General features: G+C 37.2%; 1 protein-coding gene across 2 annotated transcripts; it reads right to left on the bottom strand.

Annotated features, from left to right (window-relative positions):
- On the bottom strand, positions 1 to 25,453 carry LOC143155195 (uncharacterized). 2 transcript variants are annotated; one of them, XM_076327637.1, is made up of 10 exons: positions 25,362 to 25,453; positions 9,405 to 9,493; positions 7,869 to 8,048; positions 6,775 to 7,001; positions 5,950 to 6,114; positions 4,103 to 4,481; positions 3,559 to 3,712; positions 2,899 to 3,469; positions 2,491 to 2,772; positions 1 to 2,385 (listed from the first exon to the last, which is right to left on the bottom strand). In XM_076327637.1, exons 2-10 carry the CDS (start codon positions 9,445 to 9,447, stop codon positions 1,636 to 1,638), a joined length of 2,751 nt encoding a protein of 916 aa, XP_076183752.1. In that variant the 5' UTR covers positions 9,448 to 9,493; positions 25,362 to 25,453; the 3' UTR covers positions 1 to 1,635. The 2 variants fall into 2 exon arrangements, with proteins under 2 accessions (XP_076183752.1, XP_076183751.1); XM_076327636.1 differs by having other exon boundaries at positions 1 to 2,772.
- Between the last annotated feature and the right edge of the window lie 993 nt (positions 25,454 to 26,446).

The raw sequence follows: 26,446 nt of genomic DNA, 5'->3' as shown, positions 1-26,446 counted from the left end.
TACTTTATTTACAAAATTTTCAGTATACATACAATCCCGCATAATGGTCATTAATTTATTTACAATAATTTGTTCGTTGACCAATTACAATCGTCATTGAGCACCACGCAATTCTAAGTAGTAATTTAAGATAACTCTCTGTAAAATTGCACCGAGAATTCTTGTTTGTTCGTAGTGCATAGATTATGAGCAAATTGAACATTTGAATGTTATCGAACATCATTGTACATTTCGATACAGCTACGTATAACCGTAACGCAAAATGCAAAACTATCATTGGGCTTCAATGCATTTACTATGAAATGGAAATGAACTTAATACAGTTACAGATGATTGTGTGTTTTCTTAATTAATGTTAATTTAAATATATAATATTAAATGAGTTATTGGTAAAATACGAATAAACGTATGCGTTGTAATCGTTTCTAACGGATTCAAAGTAACGTTGATATTTTTGAGACTTTAGCAAAGTCGTAAAACAAAATGAAGAAATGATTATTTACAAAATTTACATTAAATTTCGTTGTTGAAGAGCAATTTAAGACTGTCGCATTTTTAACGAGGATTCTATGTTTTATCTATTTGTTGTTTCGATTAAACCACTGTCGGATGGAGAGATTTAGTTTTACTTTCTAAAAAATATTTCCTTGCAAATTCACAAGTTTTGCTTAGTAATAATTACGAAGAAGTTATGAAAAAATGAACTTATCGCTATCGAGCTTTGTAAATACGTTTGCATCTAACGCCACAGCTGGACAACTTCATCCCAAATTAAAAACGAGGAACATGACGTTCTCGAGGTTTTTCTTGAAATTTACGCCTGTAATCATTATTATAAACAAGTATTTCTACAACTATGTTTCAGCAGCCATTTTGGAGAATCTACTTCATATTTAATAGACTCGAAACAAATACTGAAATATTCAGACATTCGTATTAGAAACTTGAAAATCATTAAAAATGCACTTCGAGTAGCAGTTTTATTTCCTTTTGTTTAATCGAATTTTAACTCGGTGCATTAGTTATCGTGTACGGTCATAGGACATAGTAGCGATACCGATTGGAAAAACGACGAGAAACATCATGGTCGTGTATTTCAACTTCGCATAACGTGTACTTCTCCATTACCCGCTCTTCGAAAGCTTCGGAACAGAGACTTCTTAAATACTAATGCTACTAATAACTACTACGTTTTAAATACATTAAATAAGATTATACTAAAATGCCAAATTTATGGATAGCAAAGAAGCTTATTGAAACCCAATGGAATCCAAGTACGTGCCACAAATTGTAACTCAACGATCATTGTTTCTTATCGATGTACAAATTTTTGAAGAACATCTATCATAATCAATCACTTTGTCGTCATTCGATGCAAACGTTTTCTCTGTTCGCTTCTCATAAAGTGTTCCGCAAAATACATTACTAGGTTAGCGTCAAATATTTTGGCCATTCAAGACTACTTTATTTTGTATTCCTATATTCCTTGGAAACGAAGCCTTGTTTGTAAAAATGTTACTCCGCGAATACTGCATTTTGCGGAACATCCTGTGTACGCAATAAAACATTCTGCAATCCTCGGTACGTTAAGAGCAACTTGTTTCTTCGCACGGTTAACACGAATCAAAGAAGAGTCTATCCTACGTAAGGGAAAGGTGGATAACCGACCGGCGGAGGATAGTAACCTGGGTAAGCAGGTACGCTCGGTTGCACAGGTACGGTAGTTGTAACATAGGTTGTGACCTCAGTTGGTACCACTCGGCTGGAGAATAATGTGGTGTAAGCCGTCTTTGCTCCAAAGGTCAACTTGAGTATTTTAGAATCGGAAACGGTTGCCAGGACTTGCGTGATCAGGGGAGCGCTCGTCACCGTGAACTGTGGCTGCTGTGGGAACAGAGGTAATTGAGGCGGTAGTTGCGGTGGTAATTGTGGCGGCAATACTGGCGCAATTGTGGACGTTCCGTATTCATAAGAGGTCCGTGGCACGGTACCGACTGGTCTCGATAACGTCGAATAGAGCGTGTTCCCGTTATTCACGACTGGAATCACGTGAGACTCGTACAGTGTTTCCAGGACAACGACCGGCCGTGATGTCGTGATCACCTGTTGCTGCTGTTGACCAAAGTATTTCAGCAGGGCCAGTTGATCAGGAGTCAACTGAGACTCAATGGGGCTGCTGTTCTGTGTTTCTGGCTTCACCTTCGAGGATGATACGGACTTGAACGGGTCCAAATCGGAGTCCATGTCACCGTTTGGCGCCACTACTCTCTTGGGAATATCATCGTCGTCCCTCTCCTCGTCCCCAACGTCCAATTCCAAGTGAAGCTCGCTTCCTGCTTCGTCGAGTTTCGAGTTGAACTCGTTTAGCGCTTTGCTGGGAATGAACTGGTAAATGTCCATCGGTGGCAGAGTCTTCGTGGCAGTGACCACACGTGCGATATTGTACGTTTGCACGAGTGTCAATTTGGTGGTGTTACCACCGTGTATTACCGGTAGCAAATGGGTTTTCAGAAGAGTCTGAGTGGTCGAGAAGGTCTCTGTCAGAGTTTCCAAAGGCGGGGTGGCTTGACCAGATTCTAGAGATATAGCTGGAAGAGTTGCTACGGCTGAATCTAGCGGCAACGTTGTCTCGTAAGCTGCTGCGGTATTCATCAGAAGATTCTCGGTCAGAGGTTCGGTGGGCGATATCGTGGTAGTTGGATCTGTCGTTGAGAACGACTTCTTCATCGTTGAAGTTACCGTAACGTAGCGTGTGTTCCTCAAAGTTCCAACCTATAATTAGAAAGAATCGCACCAAAATAATTAACTATCCTGTCATTGATCGATCGACTTATAATGTTACAATATTGGATCAAGCTAGTTTGCATCGGTTCGAAATTCTTTCCGAAAAATGTTTACCTGGAACGTATATGGCGATTTAATGGTAGCTATTTCAAAGTATGAATTACTCATATCAGCGGCCGTAGAAATCTCAACATTGATCGTTTCAACGGGTAAGATCTGTTCAGAGTGTTGCTGATCTTGAACACTGATACTGGCTACGTCTTCGCTTTCGCTTGGATCCAGCTCGTCGACACTCGCAACCTCTTGGATTTTTCTCTGAGCGTTGACCGGCTGACCCGACGTAGACACAGTTGTCGTGGATGTCGAGACAGAAGCAGCTGTAGGTTTGCTGTCGTCGAGATTTATCGGGTTCTCGGTGGTACTGGTTTCTGGCGTGGAACGTATTTCATCGTCGTCGATTTGCTTTCGAATGATGACTCTTGGTTTAGGAGTCGTTTTATACGACCAACGACCCTGCGTTCTCGGTAGCTTGAGTTTCGGCGGGGGGATAGCACCAGTTGGTTGTTGTTCGACTTTATTTTTATTCGTTTGCTTCGAAGGCAAAGTCGGTGGGATACTTGGTCTAAAACCACTGCGACGACGCGTGACAGGTGGTTCCGTCGTCGTTGTCGGAGGATTTCGATTTCTAACATATCCAACGAACAATTTTTTGCAATTAATCGATCCTTCATCGTGCGAAGATCAATTGCGCCAACGGTACAACGCAATACTCACTTGTAGGTTGGTCTCGATGTGGTACTAGTTCGATGCTTGGGTGGTTTTACCTGCTGCACTTCACCGCTATCGTAATCCTCGTTAATTTTGTTGCGGAATTTCGGACGCGCGGGATTCAGAGGTGCATGCTTTCGAGTACTTCGTACCGAGGAACCTAACAAATGGAAAACAGAGCTTAGATTTTATCATAGATCGATTTTAAAAATTCTCCATTTTCAGATGAAATCTTTTAGATCGATTCCGGTGACTGTTTAACAACGATAACATATACATTATACGCAAAGATATCGTCCTATTTCTTGAAACTTTCTCTATAAAATATCTACTTCAAAGAGATGGAAAACAGAGCTTAGATTTTATCATAGATCGATTTTGAAAATTCTCCATTTTCAGATGAAATTTTTTAGATCGATTCCGGTGACTGTTTAACAACGATAACATATACATTATACGCAAAGATATCGTTCTATTTCTTGAAACTTTCTCTATAAAATATCTACTTCAAAGAGATGGGAGAGAATGGAATGAATACTCTGTATTTTACCAGCTGGAGCGCTAAAGAGAACTTCCAGGGGTAACGACGACTCTTCCTGATGATTTGTTGGCGTGGGTTCTAATTGCGGTTTCAGTTTTCCTTGCTGCGGTCCGATAGTTTTCAAGATTCGTTGAGTGCTAGATGGGCGAATCTTGCCTTCGGGAATCGGTGGTGTACCTTGAAGGATCCTAGAAGAGCTTTGAAGCACCTGAGCGTATTTGCCGTTTATGTAGGTACCAATCACGCTAGTTTCGTGAACAGTGGTTAATCCGTCTTTAACGATGGTACCACCGAGTTTCGTGACGAGCCCAGTTGGGTTCTCTTTTTCCCTTCGACCCGTAGGTCTCGGTTTCGGATGGATTTTCGAAGAAGGTCTCAGATTAACCAACTGTGAAAGTAAAATCACTGATCACGGTACTGTAATGATTCTATAGCGTTATACTATTTTTAAACTTTGCGGTTCCATGTGGTTCGAGTCACGGGATTAGAAAAGAGAGTTTTAAGCGTGATATTCTCCGACATAAAGGGTCTGTAACATTAGTTTCGCAAGAATTTGTTTAGCATTGGGAAAATACGTGATTCGTGAGTTTTAGGAGAAAAGAATAGTTGTTAGTAAACGTACACAAATATTGTATTATTTGTTAATGCGTCTCGATACGAGTGTTCTTAATGCAGTAGAAAATCCAATATTCTAGCTAGAATTCGTACTGTTTCTTACATCATGTTTCCGACAAGCAGATTTTTACCGGGATGAACTTTAAACGAAGGCCTCGAATCGATGAGCTGCAACGATGAGGTGAAATCGTTCATCATACGATCTAAGGCTTAACTTTCACACGGTTCACGGCCGATTGTTGCACGATAATAATGCATTTCAAAGCGATAGAGTGCATTGGTTAGAAGCGGAGAAATAAAATACAAAATTTTCTTTAGATTTTAAATATTAAATTGGAATGCAATTCTTAGAGCCGATTTCTTCTTCATAATATTTTCGTGAAGAAAAATCTTCATACCTTTGATTAAAATATATATTTAATTGATATTTCGTTAATAAATACAAACGACAAGTATATGGTACTTCGATCGACCTCTTTTTAGTAAAATTTAATTTTTCACGACGGATACGTCAGATTTGATTAAGTTGTAGAACTAAGAACTAGATTTTCTGGTTTAGTTACCTTATCGCATATTTGCATGCAGTAGCAGAACAATCCGTGTCAATGTTAATTACATGCAAACGGAGAAAACTTAACAAGCGCAAAATTGCATCCTTGATCAATGATTTGGAACGGAAGGTTATCTCGTGGCACTATAAGATTATACTGTTGCAGAGAACTAAATGCTTGTAATAGAAACAAATGCAAACGAGCGTTTATTATATATCTTAAAATTTGTAGTGAGAGAGAAGTTCATTAATATCACTTTATTTTAATTTTACTTCACATCGAGCCGAAAAATATTTATTTAAAGGAAACGGTAAAACAATAAAATTTCATTTAAATGGGAATACGTATGTTAGATAGTATTGTTTGCTATATAAAAAACAATTATTATAACAGATTTACTCGAACCATGTATATTTAGTTTAAATACAAGTATCTTAGGTGTAAACCAATACAATTTTGTTTTACTTAAAATAAGATATGCTAGCTTTGCCTACCTTTGTAATAATCCCTTAATAAATTAAATATAATTTAAAGTAGTTGCTCCTGATGAATGTAATACGATTTTTTGAACGTTAAACATAATCGACCCAATTGAAACGATCAATAATTTTTCCGATAAAAACAAAATCCAAAAACTTCAGATTCTTACAATATTTAAGGAAACGATTAAAGTGGAGTCAATTTTCTTACCTTGTATGTCTCGTCAATTACTTCTGGAGGTTGTTTCGACAGGAAATCGTACTCAGGTTCCGCAAGATTGTTCTTTACCACGGGAGTATCGTCCTTCGATTTAACTTGTACGTGCGAGGACACTGCAGGACTCTTCGTCGTTAACAACACTCGAGTCTTTAGTTCCTGAAAAATATATCGTTTATGTAAGTGGTAAAATTTATGCACGTCAGTTTTCAAAATCAAGTACTCTCTCGGTACAAACTTTTTCTATACTGAAAATAAGTATATCTTAAATAAGACCAGAGTTTTCTTCATTCAATTTGGTACCTTTATTAGAATTCTTTTCTTGATTCGATCAATAACTTTGTACACGATGAATGGTTTGCACTTCTCTATGCGAATTAAAACACATATACGAACGAGGCATAATGGTTAATTACGAGTTTAGCGAACGTTACGGCATAAAGTTTATTGAAAATATTGAATCACACACGCGATACTGCGTTTCAAAAGTAATCATTTACGTCAAGTTTACGTGATCGTTTGAAAGTAGAAATCTTGTGTACGTTGGTACGTCTGTATACGCTATACAGGTACGTACCTGCGAATAGACTTAAACCGGAAAAGTTTGCTTCGCGAAAGGGAAAGTACCCTACTTCCTGCTCGAAGATATAAATAGTTTTTATCGCACCGGTCCCGCAAATCTACACTTGTTGTAACAAAGATTTGTGTATCGATAGTATCATTTAAAGATCACAATGTCGTTATATATTTGTGCCCAAATGTTTCGTTTCCTAATAATTCGTACTTTCTTTCTTGGATAGCGCCATCGGTTCATCTCACCTGACTTTTTGGGGAGCGCAATCCATTATCTTCCGAGGAATTAATGACATTCTGTTCAATCACGGAATTTACAACAACCTTCGAGCCTTTAACCTGTTTTTTAGTTTCCTCCTCGGAATTTGTCTTATACGTTTTGCTTGGTTGAATATCAAGAGCCACTTTTTCCTTTGTTTCGCTCGGTTTCGTTTGGATAATCGAAACACTGTTCTTCTTTCCCTTTTCACCACCTGAAAAACAAAGTCGATGGTTAATTAAAGTAGCGCGTAATTTTACGATTTTGCGAAAATTGATGTATTCTTAAACGTATATCGTATTATGGATATCTGTTTTTTAATACGCGCGGTGTTTACGTATCGGGGAAAGCAAGAATTATGCACAAGTACATATATCCAATACGTAACGTATTATTATACAGCCCAACTTGATTATAACGAGTAAAAAGTCATAACGATTTCAATTTACGATTTAATTTACGAATAAAAGTACCAAATGAAATTATGTTTGTTGTTAGGTCTGGATTAGCATCTTTTCTAATTGGAGAGAAATATATACTGTCTATAATATTAATAATATATATATATATATACATGGCGCGTATTATTCAAAGGATCGATTTACATTCTTTAATCCGCATTCCTTGCGCTCTGATACATGTGTGTGTACACAGAGTCAAGGCTTGTATTCGTTGCAGTGCAATTAATCTAAAAATTAAAGGTGTAGGACAACGACGTGAACAATAGATATCCTTGTGTTCACAATGGCGGAGGAACAATGAGATGACGAACAGGATAAGGTATCAGTTATAGCTTTGTAACAGACAAGGTCTAGCCAAAATTATTCGTGACTTTTGCTCGTGAATAACTCTCTTCCTTTGGCTCAAGGTCCCGATACGGTTCAAGAAATTTCGTAATCGCATTTTCGTGAATATTCCTTTGCTCGATTCTACCGTTAACGTTCTTCGAAAAATTCGTAAACGAGTGTGTCTAATTACAGGATTAAAATATGTTTCTCGATGACGTTATACGACTGACGTTCATTAAATTGGAAGAGACTTCTTAAGAAGCAGGGATTTTCTTTTAAATACGAAATTATACCTGATGGCGCACTTTGTGGGCTGAAGACCATCACTGTGTTTCCAATGGTAGTGGTGAAATCCAAGAAACCGTAAACGGTTTGTGTAATAAAATCATCGTTTACAACCGTCGGTTTGACGGCTGCTGCAGCAGCAGTCGCTATCGGATGACTCTTGTAAACTTGGGCTGCGCATTCTGTAACTAAAAGTGAAACTAAATATAGGTACATACCTTAACGGCGGTAGTTTTCGTAGCGTAAACAATCGATTGTTGCAGAAATTGTATTAAGACGTAACTTTATGTAATGTATTATGTCATGAAGTTGGTAACGTGGAAAATAAATAATTTCGATGTAAAGTTTCGTGAGCGATAGTTGTTCCGTGTAACAGAAACGAATAACGTAATAAGCGATAATAAAAACTTGTACAATGTTTCATTAGGAGCACGTTTGTATTAGCAGCATATTTACTTATAACAATTAAACCTTAACCGATTGAATATCTTACATTTATTCAAGTGTGTGTTTAAGCTTTCTCTTGCATACGATGAAAAAATAATTCTCGAAAGCGTAATGCGACTAACTTTCTCAAAACTAATTTCACTGGTAACCATCATTGATAAATGAAACGAACTCGAGAATCTCGAAAAGCTCGAAGAATCTCGAACTTTCGGTCGCGTTCTTATTCTTGAAAATGAGCGATGTACTTGTGAGCGATTTTTGATCAGATTTTAATTTCAATCATCGCTTATTTCGAACACGAAAGGCGTTTTGTCAAGATGTTTTGAATGATCAATGCTGTAACCAAGTGCGCGCGGCATTGCTTACAAATTAAAGTCCTTTACCGAAGGAGTACGCGCATATATGTATATATCTGCTTAGTACGTGGTTAGTGTGGGAAAGAGTAGCCATTTGGTAATAAAGAAACGCCTTAGGCATCCATACTGGAACCTTTTGCAGAACGCGTACAACACCATCGGTAATTATTCGTATGACCACGCGTGTCAAGGAAAACATTGATTATATTTTTTAAACGGTACGTATTTGTTAATTTGGAAAACATTGATTATATTTTTTAAACGGTACGTATTTGTTAATTTGGATCGCTTGACGTTATAAAATGTTTACCCTAAGCTACAGGTAGTAATGTTCTCACGAATAATAGTTTACACCAGAAATTAACAAAAAAAAAAACGTATACATATAAGTATATAATATACCTGAAGGAATCTACGGTTCAATATTTATGACCATATTTTACATTCTAATACCTGACTTAGACGATTACTTATTCAAGATAATAAAATAATCCACAAATGAAATTTACGATAATTGTAGAAATTTACGAATGCATTCACTTCAATTAAAGATTTTCGAATAAACTTTGAGTATAATTTAAGTAACTTGATTAATTTTATTGCGCCTTTATGGACGTTTTCATATTTCTCTTGTTGCTTTTGATGGATTATCTCAACTAGTATCTCGAATGACATTCTTACTCGCGATATTTAATTAATACTAGAACGAGTGTTGGAATGTAAAAACACACGGATACTCACCATATATTAAAGATATGGCAATAATAAAATATTTCAACGTCATCGTGTTCAGTCTGATTTCATTCTCCGTCAGTACATGAATCTTTAATCTGAAACAAAACATAAGTATCGATTTTTACAAATTAATTAGAATTTATCCATCTATTAAGAAATTTCTTTTTTTCAAGAATTCGGTAAAAGTTATCGATCTACATACATATATTACGAAATTCCTATCTTCCATAAATCAGTAAGTATTACCGATTGATTAAGAATGTTATTTTGTTATAAATTAATAAAAGATTTTCGAGATTGCTGCATTGGTTATCAAATTCACAAGAATCGTACGAAATATATACAATCTTGGCATCATGTTGCAAGCTAATATTTCAGTTTTCACTTTCTATATGGAATTAACGTATCACGGTTGTAAATTGAAATGTAAAATGCAATATACTTCTCGAGTTTAAAATTAACTGCGATTGAAATTCGTTTTTAGCAGGGCAAAAAAATTTAGCACGCATTCGTTGTGTTACACGATATGCAAACACTTTTACATACATATGTAACGTAGCAATGTAAGACATTCCACGAGGATGATCAGAGTGAACGTATAAATAAATAAATGTGTCTTCTGGATATGGTTTTCAAGTGTTATGTGCTTCACGAACCTCGTCATTGAATGGAATATGTTCAATAAGCGTCCTAAACAAATAATCCTATGAGCAATATGTCATGTAGACAGTTCGATCGCAGGAGAATATTACCCAGTGGAAGGAATTAATAAATAAATAAAAAAGAGTGTCGGTTGCGTCAGTCACAGAAATACTGTATGGACAGTCGTAAGCAGATATACTCGTATAATACTTATTGAAGTATCTCCAGGCACATCTTGACGACTAAAAATTGCTCGTTGCGTGCTGTCAGTTATTAACATTTACACACATTTCTATCGGAGAAAGGTGTACATTCATATTTATGTATTCGTTTTTCATTGACGCCTTAAAACATTTAATGCGGTACTAATGGAACTTCGGATTTGATCGAATCCATTATTAATTATATTATTATCGGAATATGACGAATTAAATTATATTTGCTATTGGTTATTATCGTGGTGATTTTAAATTCTCAATTACGATAGGTTAAAAATTACTCCTTGTACAAAACACTAACTTGGAGTTTTTCTGAAAAAAGTTAAAGAAAATCTTGGAAAAGAATTGTCAATATTCTTCGATTGTGGTTATTCCTGACATTGAGTATATGTACGTGTGATCCAGTAATAATCCAAATTAATTGAATTAATTTACTTTTCGAGTAATGTGTGTAAGCATTGAAAGAATCTATCCATATGTTTCACTCGTATCTATTTTGTAATTTTTTATTTCTATACGTACGCATAATAAAAGTTTGCATTTTGAGTCGCTTTTTAGACATGTACATCATTGCAACAAGCAATAATGCTGCTTCGCAATGCATGAATGACACACGTATAAAGTCGTGCACCGTTAGGAAGGCAACGAAATTGTTGCATAACAGTAGCGTTGGTAATCGGTTAGCGTGAAACAATAGTAAAAGGAGATACCGTTCCAGCTTGGATGCTTACCAGGCGTGACTGGAATTTGTAATTTCAAATCGATTCGCTGAACTTGAAGCGATATCAACTTTTTCTTGCTAAAAAAAAAAGCTTGTTATCTTTTTTCAAAATTTGTACTCGTTTACAAAATTGGATCAAACAATCTTTGAAAACGTTTTAAACTACGACTAAATATCTACGAATAAAGAACAATTTGTTCCCTTGGAATAAATGAACAAATTATTGTAAAATAATTTCGACTACATCTTTCAAAGGGACTTGACGCAATATATCGTCATATACTTATTGTTAGTAATTAACTTTATTGAATTCTACGGTTTCGTGGAATTGGACTTTAGTTTACATTACTCCTTATTCTAGTTTATTCACCTCTGTAACTACTCAAACATTTTTTAATTTGCATACGAGAGACATTAACTTGATATCTCATAGAAATGCAATTACGAATCAAGGAATTACAGTACGGTCGAAAAGTTGTAGAAACACTTTTAGAAATTATTCAATAAATACTGTACGCACCCAAGAAACAGGGGGAATTATTTTTCGTATATGTTGGATCCGTTACTATCTTTCTCTCAATGTATACCCCATTTCTTGAGATTGATACGTCGACCATTGCCTTTGTCCGTTTCGATTAAATATTCGAATAGAAATTTTTCTTCATACTTGGAACATTGTATCTTATTATATTGAATCTAGTAGTAGATCTGCTTGGTAATTTTCTTCGATATTTTCGCAGCATTCTTTTCCTCCTTATTTTGTAGTCGTCATTCTTTTCGAGATTGTTTTCGTTTTCATTGGTGATTTTGATGCCAAAACTCGTCTTCGCTTTTTCTTTTACACGCGATAAGCTGCGCTTAGTATAAGTCGATAAAAGGAAACCACCGGTTGGTAGAAGTATCTGTGAGTTCGTTCGTAACCCGTTCCTTTCACTTGTATTCTCTCAAGATATTGCGGCAAGGTGTTCATATAATCTGCTCGCTCGCAGTAAAAAGCGCGAGCAATCCTCAATTCGCGCGTTGCTATCGCGAAACGCTCCAATAATAGGAAAAGTAAGCGCAATTATTACCAATGGATTACTCGCGTTTTTTTTTTTTTTTTTTTTGTGGTTAATCATACTTCTTCGTAGACGTAATTCTTTCTCGGTGTGCGTTCGCGTAATAAAATTGAATCAAATTTTATCAAATTCCGATACGCATCGAATGTTTTTATTCTTGGACGATATCTTTTTCGCAAATATACCAACGACCTTTTACAAAGTACGGAGATCAGGTCAATACGCGAATTCGCGTGTAACATGATAGTTATACATTTGCAACGTTGTTTGCAATTTTTTAATATCTCCTCGACACTTGGTTGAAACAATTTTTGTAAAACACCCTTTTTAGAATAAGTATTGGATAACTTTCGGTGAAATATTCAATTATATTTCAGAAATACCGATACCTCCGTTATGTTGGCTAGTCGGTAAACAATCATCGATAATTTGTCATTCAGAGTCGTAACGTCGAACACAATTTAAAATGAATTCTGTTCGTGTATTTCCATGACCATACACGGTATCAAATATTTTTGTCATAAATACGCAACACTGCACTTGCGACATTTTCCTTATTTCCTCGGAAAGTTTCCTTAGTGCGAAAAATTGTGTTTGTACGTACGAAATTCGAGCAGAGAAGATATTAAAACGTGATACATTCTGATCAAAACGGTGCTTGAGAATATGCAAATTGAAGAATTGAGAAACATCTGTTTTTTCGTGCGTTGCAATTTTGTAACAGTTCGTTGCTTTTTCCACGTACGTTCGTGTTCCGTTTACAAAACACGATGTGTATTAGAAATAGAGGTTAACGAAAGAAACCAAAATTTCTATTTGTCGTACTTCAAGGTTTATCGCGAGTACCAAGTGAAGTCATTCCGCAACGTCGGCAGCAAGGAGTGGCCTCACAAATACGACTCAACGTCACCATAATATCGCATGCTCGAGTAGAATACGTTCAAAGAAACGTTAGCCGAATGTTGCACGCACTATGATCGAATATCGATACATTATTCGGTTGTGAGAAACTAAACACGCGGTAAAGTGCAGGCTTCGTATCGTTGATACAACGGAACAAATTGCACTGGCATTGTACGGTTAATTATAATTATCCTACATCGTAACTGTACAACTTTCGTTTGATACATTGTTCGATATAAAAAACAGTTTCGAAGATATTTGAAGGGATCGTTCTGTATAATTCGTCGTACAGAATTCGACGTTAAAGTCGCAGTGATAAAGAAATGTCAATTAACGTAATTCCAATTTCAGAAAAGCATTTAAGAAAGATAGAAACGTGTAACTCTTATCCTCGTTATAATTTATTAGGGAAAGTAGCAGACATCGAGAATTCTACTGTAACAAATGATATTGATTTTAACGGATAGTTCGATCGGTTAAATCTACATTCCACCTGCTTATAATTCTAGAGATCACGATAAGGCAAATAACTATTACTGCAATGTCACGAATTCCAATGACGTGGTCGGGCACGTATATCTCAAAATATGAACTACATATGCGAATACCGTGGGTCGAATTAATAACGATAAATTTGGCCAATAGCTAACCGAATTGTGTATCCTTTGTTTAATTCGGCAAGTAATAATTTTTAATACGATAGCATTTTTGTATAATTAATTCTGTTTATATACACACAGGTATGTATGTATGCATTTCTACTGCGATTTTGAAGCCCGAAATAGTTTCTTTGTTAAAAATTGCAGAGCTTGCTTGAGTATTCAGACGAATATCATTATTCGAACGTTGTTTGCTCGTGTCTGGAATTTCGAATAAGGAATTCATCCCGGATTGTGTAGCATAACGGTCCTTCTACGTCCTTCAAGATCGTCCTCGAGGATAACTACACACTGTCCACTGTCTCGTCTGGCTTATCGCGAGGTAATACTATTAAATCGACTTGTAATTACACAAAGAACACTTACTCGTGATCGATCCTTATTAAATCCATAGGTATTAACGTAAAATACCACTGACAAATTGTAATTAAATGAATTCGAAGAATTTATTGCGCATATAATACGCACGATACGTATCGATTTAGTCGATCGAGATAGTTGCGGATATAGTGGTTTCGACAAGATAGAAATGATAGTTCTCCTCAAAGTACGAATAAATTCTCGATACAAGTATATTGTTTGGATGCTACAGTGTCATTGAAACGTGAATCGTTCCGTTTCGAGCGTATTTTAGCTCCGAGGGTGCTTTCGAAAGATGATTTCTGTAGCTCAAGAGACGCGTATTAATAGCCTATCGTTTTATGCCGCAAGACTATTTGTTCGCAACCTATTTCCTTACAATAACAAATTCTTTAAGAAACTTTCACTTTCACCGTGACACTAAAGAAGTGACCAAGCCGGTAATCAAAGTTCATGAAATTCTGCAAGCTTCGGCGAAGGATTTCAATGGAATCGAGTACCCGTAGCTTGTTTCAAACGCTCGCACGTCCTGCATTTCCTCGTTTGGTGCAAGACTCGCGGCAGTATGCGTTTCGCAAAGAAAAAGTGAGCGGATAGTCGTGCCCCGAAGCGTTCACATATCTCCCCGGAGCAATTTAAAGCTTGGATTTATGTCGTCCGATCACGTGAAACTTTCCGCATGAGTTGAACGAGAAACACATTAACGAACGCTATTCGCAAACTTAACCCATTATCTGCCATTGCTCCAGTTTTGACGTGCAGCCGCCTTTTCGTTTTAAAATCGTTCACGACGAATACCTATATATAATACCGACTCGTGAATTCTATTCGACCAGAACGTACAAAATACCCGCTTTCTTTTTTGCAGCTTGAAATGAAAACGCGTCTGCATAACAGACACGCCGATCAGAGTACGTTCACCGTTCTAATTAAAACATTTTCGCCAATGAGTTAGAAGATTTTGAATTCTCGGGAATAAATTTCGTTATCTTGGGCCCTATTGATTTTAAAAAGATTTTTAAAAACGTATTCGAATCCAACGATTGACACAGAGACAGAAACATTAACACTGCAAACGTTTTCGATCTCGAAAGATCGTTCTCGCGCGGTTCATTTCCTTTTTGTACGATTCATCTAAAATAGAGACAAATATGCGCAAAAATAACACTACGATTGAATCGAAGATTTGTTGAATTGTCGAATCAAAGATGAAACGTTTTATTTTGAACACTGTTATAGAAATTTATTTTACGAATCAAGTATTCCGGTCCAAAAATAAATTCGTGTAAAATACTTGTCTTCTCTAAATAGTTAATCAGGTCCGTTTGAGAAAAAAAGAATTTCACGGAAGTAATCGATGAATTTGACCCAAGTTCGATCAAGACTACACGATAATTTATATTCACGAGCGACCAAATGACCAGATTTGCCGTATAATGGCACGAAACAAAATTCTTGCATCCCCATCATTCGGTCGTTGCCGTCTCTGTCAAGGTTGCGCAGCAGAAAATGTAAAATTCTATACGATCGTATGAAAGAGCCCACTCGCAATATCGAACTGTCTTTCCAGCCGAATAGACTACAATTTAAACGGAACATTTACATTTACATGGCCGATAATAGCTCTCCGCGATAGAACTCATGAATACGATACTATGAAATTTTCTCTCTCCACTTTTACTCGTAAGATCGACTTCTATTAGAAAAGACGTAAGACAAATTCTTGCGCGAATTATCTATTCAATTGTACCGTACTATTTACATATAATTATTCGAACGATTGAGTTTCTATTTCTTCGAAAGATCCGATCATTAGCGAAGTTTTTCATAAAATTCACAATGAATCTGGAAACCGTGCACAGAGTACAAAGAAAGAAACATAGATGTATTTTTATTTTATTCTTACTGTCCTTTACACGCGTCGGTTGCAGTTATAGCAAATTACGCGTTAAAATTGAATAAACAATCGAACCAGTCAATTTACTTTCGAATAGACTTTATAGATTCTTCTTTACTCAAAAATATCCGTGACTGGTTAACCACACTGACCGATGTTACTTTCTACCGAATACCATTCGATCAACCTACACGGCTTTGATATAAAATAACTTTTGAGCGGTTTCACGTATTCCATTACAAGTCCTGTTCGTAACAGATTTGCTTACAGACCTATCGGTTTTCATTGGGTAAGCTTCATTCACCTAAGCGTCTTAATGTTCCATTACTTTAGCAGTAGCGTTGGTTGCGAAGCACGTACCTATCATTTGAACCTGTAGACGTATCGTCATCATTTTAGACCTCGTTAATTGATTAATTAACCAACTTTACGCTATCTGTACACACGTTACAGATCAGTGTCACTGGATTTGCTAACGGTTGACGGGTTACATATTTGCATTGTTAACATTTTTTCCTTATTTCTGTGTCTAGAATCCATAACTGTGGTAGTTCCCACGTGCCAACAAATACTATATGTATGTGCACAACGTTAAGGTCATTTGGATAAAACGTTGTCTTCTGCATCGATCAGAGGTTAAATATAAAATTCACCTGGCAATGCCACTGCACCCACCACGAACGTTACTAAATTACACAATCGATTGGCATAAAGATAGAATATAAAGTACATTACCATTTGACATTCCTAAATAGTGATGTCAGCTACGTTTCGTCCTTCAGGGATACATTTTTATTCGGACACCGGGAGGCAATAACCCCAGTCGAGTGAACAATTCGCGATGTTTTACGGTAATTTTGATGGACTTCCCCATTAAATCCACTCAATGGACGAGTTCCGTTCTTGCTTCGTTTAGAATCAAACAAGATGTATGGTAGGACATTTTGTACACCCTTAAGAACAGGACTCACGGTCGTGTGTAATCGCTGGCTGTACACTTCGTATAGATATACGTATCGCCACTTCCTCAAATATGTTAAAACCGGTCATCAATGGAGAACGGGATTTCTGGCCAAGATCCAAGATCATGGTCATTCGGCTTGACCATCGACCGGTTCCAACACCCGCTGTTATGCCTTTCTTAATTCTGTTTTCGTAGGATCGAATATCGCCGATAATAATCGCAACACGCGAGGATTCTTTCACTTTTTACTTTCCTTTACACCGCACGACCAATAAAAATAACGATTTTATCGATAACCGATCGATCGAACGCATTTCACGATACGAAACAATTTCGTGCAACGTGACAAGTCTCGATTTAATTATACTTTTCATCGAGATAAAACGTATAGATATTTATCGAAACAGAAGGATGCGTTGAAATATATAATACTTTCAACGAAATTAAGATTAGCGTAGTAAATGTATCGATATTCGTATACCTAATGGCTCGTCAATTTCATAATTCGATGAACAAAACAAAGTCAAGTCTCAAGATCACTGTACTAATACATACAGTTATTACCAACGATGACATAAATATTGGTATACATTACGCTATCGTATTGTACACTTCGCATACTTTATGTAACACAATTTTTACGTAATCCGGTTAAGCAGACCTACTTTTCTCTAAGAACAATGATGCAAAGATCAGGTATAGACGCAAAAACTCACCGCGGATGTTATTCGAGTAACTATACGAATCCAAGTTAACGAGGGAACGAAGAGTGTCGTTCGTAATTATTCCAACATTGGTCCTTAGAATGTTCTTTAGACTCCAAGGATTAGAGTAACGGTACTAGGTGTAACGATTACCTTTTCTACAATCTATTGTCAATAATTATTAATCCTTAAACTTCGAATCGCTCGATTTTCTGTAGAGTAACGGATTAGAGTAACGGATTAGGGTAACGGTACTAGGTGTAACGATTACCTTTTGTACAATCTATTGTCAATAATTATTAATCCTCAAACTTCGAATCGCTCGATTTTGCGGGCTCGCGTTACACGAGTAGTTGATACTGCAAACGCACATCGTCTCTCGAAAGTTGGTCACTCGAGGAATGGCTGTGCGAACGGTTGCAAACTCGGAGGTTCGCTATCGTTCGTATAATTATCATAGGCGGGACAGAATGTTTGCGATCAATCGAGTACGAGTTAAACACAATTCTGTGGAACTTCGTAATATTTACTATAGTTACGGGTAAACGTCCTGCGATTGTGAGAATCCTTAGGAAAGTGCTTTCCCATGCATAGTAACTTCTGGCATCGTCAAGAGAAAAGGTTAACAAGAGATCGTTGTGTACGTGTTGTTACAAGACAGGCCACGATTCACTCATCCAACGCACCCTTATAAAAAGAACGATATACGCGCTCTGAGGACTGAAAAATGCGAGAAAAAATATTTATGTGCACAGCGTACGATCGATGAGGCCTGCAATCGCGAAAACGTGAAATCGAGTTTGCTCATTGAGGTCAATCGTTTCAGACGCATTCGAATCCGTGTTACTTGCAGCTGCTACGATGTTACAGTGGAACCTCGAATAGGTATCTGGGCCGATTAGGACACACGATGCTCTCGCATAATCGAACGATTGTAGTTTCGTTCCGGAACCTTAAAAACGATCGATATTAAAAGAAACGAAAATATCATCGATACAGTCAACGAATCCAAGAAATTGTTCTAAATGCGGACAATCGGCGGGCTGAGGTGTAATCGAATAGTTAAAATAGGTTAATAGTTGTTCATTCGACAAATGGAAAGTTGCTTATCCGTTACTCGTTATACGATACGTTTATCTGGACAACAATTTTACCCATCTCCGTTGATGACTGATCCGTTTTCAGCTGTGTGCGTGTTCTCCTCTGCAAAAGGATACGTACTCAATTTCCAGAACGATCGTTAATGTAATAAATTAAAGATCCTTCTACGAATAATATTTCCTGCTTGCATCGTGCTTCCAAGTTCACGGTGAACTCCGATGCAAATATTTTACCCGTTAGCAAGGTCAAGAATCATGGCCGGTCGAAATGCCTGCTACGTTTTGTTGCGAGCGATTTTTTTATGTCCGAACCGAGGACACGATATTTTTGCACGAACAACTGGTATCGTACGAGGACTTCTGGTCCTCGTACGAACTGAATCAATAACAGATAACAAAGCTTGTGTTCTCTGCTGATCGGCTGAGTGGAATTCTTTCGGAATTAAATTCATATCGGAAAATCGTATTTTCGAGAAAAATACCCAAAAAGATTGCAAAAGCATAGGATCGATGATAATTGAATTAAAGTAGAGTCGTTCATTGGAATGCGCGAGGAACTACGTTTCATGAAATGTTCATGGTGCGTATTGTAACTCAATAAGAAAACTTCGGTGGTTGTAACACCGATTCTCACATTAAGAAGTCGCTATGTTATCTTGCGAACGATCGTTCTTTGAAAGTAGTTCTCAGCGAGTGTGATTGTTGCGAGAACAATTCCCGAGAATCTTCCAATTGTCAAGAGCCAGTTCACATCTAACGATTAGATAACTCAGTCTAAATTCCATGGTTCCACTCACGTTGGTATTCACGATCTTCGTTTCGTCAACACGATACCAAAAGGAACTGTAACTCATCCGTGCCCGCGTCCGTTAGTTGCGAAAATTGTTCTCTAATAAGGTGCGTTTATTATTAAAAACTTTCAGATGCTGATGCCTGATGTCGCTCGAGACCAAAGTGATTTTAATTGGTTTCGCGAAACAAGAAGGGAAAGTACATTTTCCGAGCTTTCTTCGCCTTAATCGCGATTTCTGTCTCACCCTGTACACAAACAAAACAAAAAAAAAATAGTTTTTCAAATACCTGCGCTACTTCCAACTTGAGAGAGATTTTACTTAGGCTTGAAAGAAATTTCGTGCAACAAGAGATCGACAAGAAACTATTTCTTAGCAAATCTTGAAACTTTTTAATGGCGTCTGATTCATCGTGGCGCCTTCCAAAAGAGGGAAAGAAATTGGAATGTTTTGAAACGGTGTTATATTATTTTGCAACACTTCGACACCGAGTCTGGTTTTAGTATTTTTAATCCGGTAACGTAAACTCTACTTAACTCGGAACATTTTTCCTACCATTTATGGAATCCGGGCAAGCGTTATTTTAATTACTTCCCGTTTGAGCGTGCAGTTTTGGAGCGCCAATCGACCTGAATTCTTTTCCTCCGGTTTCTATCGAACACCGGATGAATCTCGATAGCGGAAGCTCGATTTCTCTTCAAAGCTTATCTCTTACGGTAACTCGATTCACCATTTTCAGTTATTATAAACCGTTCGAACGTAACAGGTAATTTAGCATAATTTCATTGCGTTATAGGATAACCTGATCCACTTTGCTAATTCCTCTTTTATAAGACACGCAATGGCAAAGAACTTCATTCCAGTTGTATTAGTATTTGTGAAATTAATAGCTTCGTGCCAATAACGTTACAAGTACGGATTTATTTTCTTCGGGATGGAATTATTTCGAAATTTACAAAAATTCAAACCGATACGGCTAATTAACGTGTGTATACAGTTTGAAAGAAAGCATCGTTAATTATCAATAAATAATACAAAGTATAAAGAGCTGGACGAGATCTTGGGTATCGCATAGTTAATCTGCTTTGTTACTTCCGCTTTTCTTTCTCAGTCACAAGTAAGAGAAAGTAGGAACCCTTTCACTCTTTAAATAGCTAAAATACCAAATTTTAAAGCTGCAGTTGTTCGATAGTCAAATATCGCTATTTCTTATGAACGTATAATTTTATAAGTTTTAATTAAATTATATCGACACACGCTTGACCGAGATAACCGCTTAATAAATTAAATCGGTAATTAATATCTTGCGCGTTTCGAATAAAGAGTCCGATTTTAAACACGTATCGATTAATTGTAAACATAAATAGAACACGAGTGCATTTTCGCGACATTACATTTTTAAAGGAATATTTTGTATCTTTAAATTAATGTACAAATCGCGTGAATGGAATCTGATTTATATAAATAAACGGAAGCTCGAGGAGACGAAATTTAAAAAACACGGGTTGACTTCGTTACCTTCTACGCCGGTTAAAGACAATTTAGATAAATGTACAAAACAATCTACACGAGCATTTCGAGCATTTATCGATTCTACGTGTCGATATTATTTCGATGTTTCGAACCAATTGTTTCGTTTCTTTAAATTCCAATGAACCACCCGTTGAACAATTTGTTTCGAACGAATGCAATAATCCGCAGAAACAAGTAGGTGTCTCCGTAAGTTTTTCAAGTGCAATGGTTCGTAACACTTCGTAAAGCTCTGCGCGTTTAAATCCAGTCCGGTATAAAAATCACTGTCAACGACCTACGAGCACGTAAGATTAGATAATATATAATACCGTTCGGCTCTAGCGTTCTGCACCGATTCCGGTTAAATTATATTACATAAATTAAGATTTGTGTGTGGGTCGCGAGTGCAACATTTGAGATCAGTGAACGTTTTGCACGCAAAGTGCCGCACGCAGTCCTTGTAAAATGTAAATGGATCGTGGTCACGAGTAAACGTCGAACGCTGCACGTGGCTGTACAAAAATATCCGCGTGGCTAAGCGGCGCACGTGACACCGCCAGCTTAGAAAGCAAACGATTCCGTGGAATGTCAATTTGCCGATCAATCACCAATGCCCTCGAATGAAAACCCGCCGAAGCGAGTAACAGGGATACTTTTCAGCGAAACGAAAAGAAAAGGATACAGTTTCTCATTGTCACGCGTTATTAAATGCCCCGACCGACTTTTAACTTTGGAAAAAATTCACCGCAGAAACCCAGTAGAAAATGGAGACCGTACACGGGGTACTTGAGCTGGATTTATTTTTCAATCGAGTGTACCGCTGACACTTTTTCAACAGATTTGAACGCGTTGAGGAATTACAAGTGGAAGCGGTACTTTTTTAAAAAATTGGCACGCGGTGTCCGGCAAATTCACCAATATAACTTTTAGGGAAACTTAAGAGACAATTAGGAGATTATTTGTGCGAACCACACCGTTTTCCAAGAATAAAAAGAATTCTTCGTTCGAAGAAATATCAACCCTTAAAATTCGTCGATATCGTGACGAATTTCTTATTTCTTCGACCGATAAAGTAACCTCGACAAGTGTCCGTAGTAATAGCCGAGCAAATCCCCGAAACCTTAGGGAACGAGTTCAGTTTTCAGCTAGGTGTACAGAGAAATCATTACTCGCAATGATTTATATCGTACGTTGGTTATATTCGTGAAGTTACATTATCTTGAACATCTCGAAATGAGAATTAAGCAACGTAAACATCGTACGAAACTTCATGAATAATTCTGCTTACAATAATAGAACGTTACTATAGAAATAGCGGTATCGTACTGTTCATTTTTAGGGTTAATTCATCGTCCAAGGAGTTTCGCAAACGAAGCCGCAAAAGGTAAAACGAACAGTATTCTCGTTTACCTCCGGTGAACGGCATAAAAGAAATGTTAATTGGCAAAAAAATATTCCATAATGCTAATTTCTACTAAATCCAAGACTCCGGGTTTCACTTTGTAACACACGGCGTGGCGTACCGTAATGTAACGCGATGTAAACGATTCCCCAATTATAATGAAAAAACGTAAGCACGTGCTGCGAGAACCGTAGACACGTTCGCGCAAATAGTGATGTACTTTCACTTGGATTTCGTTGAGCACAGTGGTTAGATACACAGAAGATAGGTAACCAGCGGTTACACCTCCCGTGGCTGCGAACTTAACACGAGACTCATGTTCTTGATTCTCGCATTCAAATCCAACGATAAGTAACTCGGTGAGGAACAAAAAGGAATTACAAACCCGAGAAGAATCCGAGTAACGTACGCTTCGATGCTAATAGGAGAAACCATTGATAACGAATTTTATTCGAATATACGCGTACGTAATTCTTCAACGACGTTTACTTGTACACGTGTAATCCTTTTCAAATACAAACGTAATGTCCACGACGCGAAATTATTAAATTAAAAAAAACGTTCAACTCCAACTGTTACGTACATCTTCGACGACGTTTTCGGCCACATTGACTCCTGTACACGTGTAATCCTTTTCAAATACAAACGTAACGTTTACCACGCGAAATTATTAAATTAAAAAAAGCGTTAAACTCCAACTGTTACGTACCTCTTCGACAATGTTTTCGACCACATTGACTCCTATACACATGTAATCCTTTTCAAATACAAACGTAACATCTACGATACGAAATGATTAAATAGAAAAAATGTTCAGTCCCAACGGTCACGTAACAGAGAGAACTGACTTTGAATTTATCTCGATCAATTTTCTTTTGAGCAAGTAGGTAAGAAGACCCGTGAAATCATTTTCTAAAAAGGCACGATTCCCAACCGGAAGCCACCGATAGTTTTATATCTAAGAAGCGGGTACGCTAAGACCTCGAAGATCTCGATAATTATTTGAACCAATCCGCCCAATAATTGAACTTTAATTCGTTCCGATATCCATCGCAGTTGGCTGAAATAAACATATTCGAAGTATTACTTCGAAAGAAAGTGACCATTGTCGTTACAATAGCGGACAAGACACAAAGAAAGAGTCTAGAAATGAAATACGAGAAAAGTAAAAGCGTTCGCGCGTTCTAAATTTCCTTATGGAACGAGACGTGGCTATGATCTGCACGAGTATATTCTATCAACGATAGGAAAATATACACGATGCAATCGTTTATTTAGATGCACGAATTCATAAACGTAATTGCCGATGATTCACACGTTGCTTCGATAATAAATTATACGTGAATATTTCTGAAGCGAAATAAACATTTTCGTTCGATCTTGTAATGGATCATTATTATTTTATTTACTTTTTACTGAGCGCTGAGTAGACCAGTCGCGATATTCGTTTCGTTGAGAATGAATTTTATGCTGCGAATTAACAATGTCGATACGCGCATTTGTAACGAGAAAAAAAAATCACCGTAACGCAAATCTTCAATAACAAGTTTTCCGTTACCGAACAATTAGCATCTAATCGTTGTTGCTTTACTACCGTTACGTAAAACCATTTAATCGAATAACGGATACCTGTCTATTATAGTATGGAAATTAATTTTTATCACTGTACCCAGTTTGTTGTGAAAAAAAAAGAACATCTAACAAGATGCTCGTGAATACGTAAACTTTAGCGCGACAATTGCATCGTAAAACGTGCACCGTGTCATCCACGGCGATGATTTTTACAACAAGAGATTTGTGATTTTTCACTGAGTATCGTAAATCGGTGCAAAATAGAGAATACAGAGAATATTCGTTCAAACATTTATTATCGAAAGTCCAAGTTTATTCTAAAACGAATTAAACTACAAAATGCCATGAAAATTCCTTTGCAAATCGATTTAACCTACAATCTCAAAGCAAACGTTATTGTATAATAAATTTGTTAAAGTCTCGAAGTAAAGTAAAGTAACATAAAGTAAATAAACTAGTGAAGTAGTAAAGAAACTCTCCCTTATAAAAGCACGCGAAAACATGACTTGTCAAGAAATGAAAAACAACCACCGAATCTTAAAGATACAAACTGTTAAATTTGTACACGTGTTAAACGTATTTCCTCGTAAATGAATCGATCTTGAATGAAACTTTAGATTACTTTTAACGTTGTTTCGAAAACACTGATTCTAATTTAACGTCGAATCGATACATCGACCATTTTGCGAATAAAATTCGTTTAAACGAATGTTCATCGTTAGTGACAATTGGTGAAACTTTCTCCAGCGATAACGAATATGAAAGTGACACATTTCTCGAAGAAACGTGACCACAAATTCGTAAACACTATTCCTGAACCAATATCTCGCGTCTTTGAAGAAAACATCGCTCTTGTCTGATCTCGACGTATTATCGTTTGTAGTTTCGGTCAATATTTATTATTCCCGAAAAACAAATTATCGTTACGTGAAGACTGCATTGGACTTGCACGATCGACCTTGCCTGAAACCCGAAAACAATCTGTCCTAATCGTTTAATCGAAATTGGCATCTATTCTAGAATCACCGCGATGGAAGACAATGTTTTTCGAATCGCGACGTAGTATGCAATTTCGAATTTTCTCTATCTCAAACGTCGCGTGTGAGAGAATCGTAGACGTTTGAAAAGATCGTTCGATTCTGGTATAACGAAGACAAATCGTCTGGGAAACCGTACGCTTCCTTGCCCCAGGAAACGAACCCGAGGATTATGTAAAGCTACCAGAAGTGAATCCACTCTGGCCAGGAAATAAACACTCGAGTCTCTCGGAGAAGCCGATCTGCTTTCCATGAATTTCTAGATACAAGAAATTCTTACATTTAAAATCTTTCGTTATTTTTTATTGCACGGGCTCGTCTCGTTTACCCTCCGAAACCATTGACGCGGTCTGGGGGTGTTTGGGGTTAGCGCGCGAAGAATAGGTTAAGCGTACGTTGACAACAAGAGGATGGTTCACTCACCAAAGATGCGTCGTTGACGACGGCGTCGTGCAACGGTTGATTAGAGACGCTCAGTGCGAGAACTCGTTGACGTCGCGATGCACGGCGCTCGACATTCCTTTCAGCTTGCCTTGGAGTAACTGGTCGCCAAAGCGGTTTCCCTCTCTCGATTCGCATCGACTTCTTTACATTCTACACCAGCCCCGATCATGGCTTTCACTTCATCCGTCGAGGAAATGGTGAACCATGATCGCGCCGAGACTTAGCGACGTTACTGGTCCAGCATCTTCGGGGCCTGCTGAGCAAGCTACTCCTATGGTGCATCACGGATAAATATTTCAAAATGAGGTTAAATACTTCGAAACGTCGTATTACGGGGATTTTACCCCATAGAAGGTCAAAGAAATCTTGGAGTTTACCTAGATTTTACGACAACAGCGTTACTTCGAATAATCTAGGACGTTTAAAATGATTTTCGTTCGGATTTAAGAATATTTTTACTCTCGATGTTACAATTACTCGGAAATTTCGCTTTAATCCTCATCCATTCCCCGCGTCAATTTAACACATTTTCCACGTAAAGGATTACATTATTCTGCCGTTTGTAGAAAAATTAATACGAGACTCTATGACTTTCTTTCCTATTTTCCTATTCTCACTTACCCACTCTTTCTCCATAACGCCATTAGAAGCCGCCACAACTTCAAAAAGTAGTTAATGAATGTGCGGGTTCTCGCATTATATCTGTACTTGCGCTTCTTTATCGACTAAATGGTAAGACGCACACTGTATCCGATACAAGTAATTACGATATTAAAGATTTAAAAAACATTCGTAACAATTACGATTAAAAATTATTTCTACGAGTGTCATTTTGTCCGTTGCAACATTCTACAACGGTACTGAACGACAATGGTTTTTTAGTGATTAAGTACAAACAACTGTTAGTTGTACACAGACAAGATATTGAATAGAAGTTTCATTTTACGAGAGTAAACATTTCGGACGAAATATAGAATAGACAAGACAAACAGAATACAAAATACACGCTTCAGTCTACACGATCTGAAATGCCGACCTCTCGGTCAAATATCAGTGATTTTGAA

Source organism: Ptiloglossa arizonensis, chromosome 2, assembly GCF_051014685.1.
Source record: "Ptiloglossa arizonensis isolate GNS036 chromosome 2, iyPtiAriz1_principal, whole genome shotgun sequence".
Lineage (NCBI taxonomy): Eukaryota > Metazoa > Arthropoda > Insecta > Hymenoptera > Colletidae > Ptiloglossa > Ptiloglossa arizonensis.
Note: the sequence above shows the minus strand (reverse complement) of the source record. Positions and strands in the feature narration are given on the sequence as shown.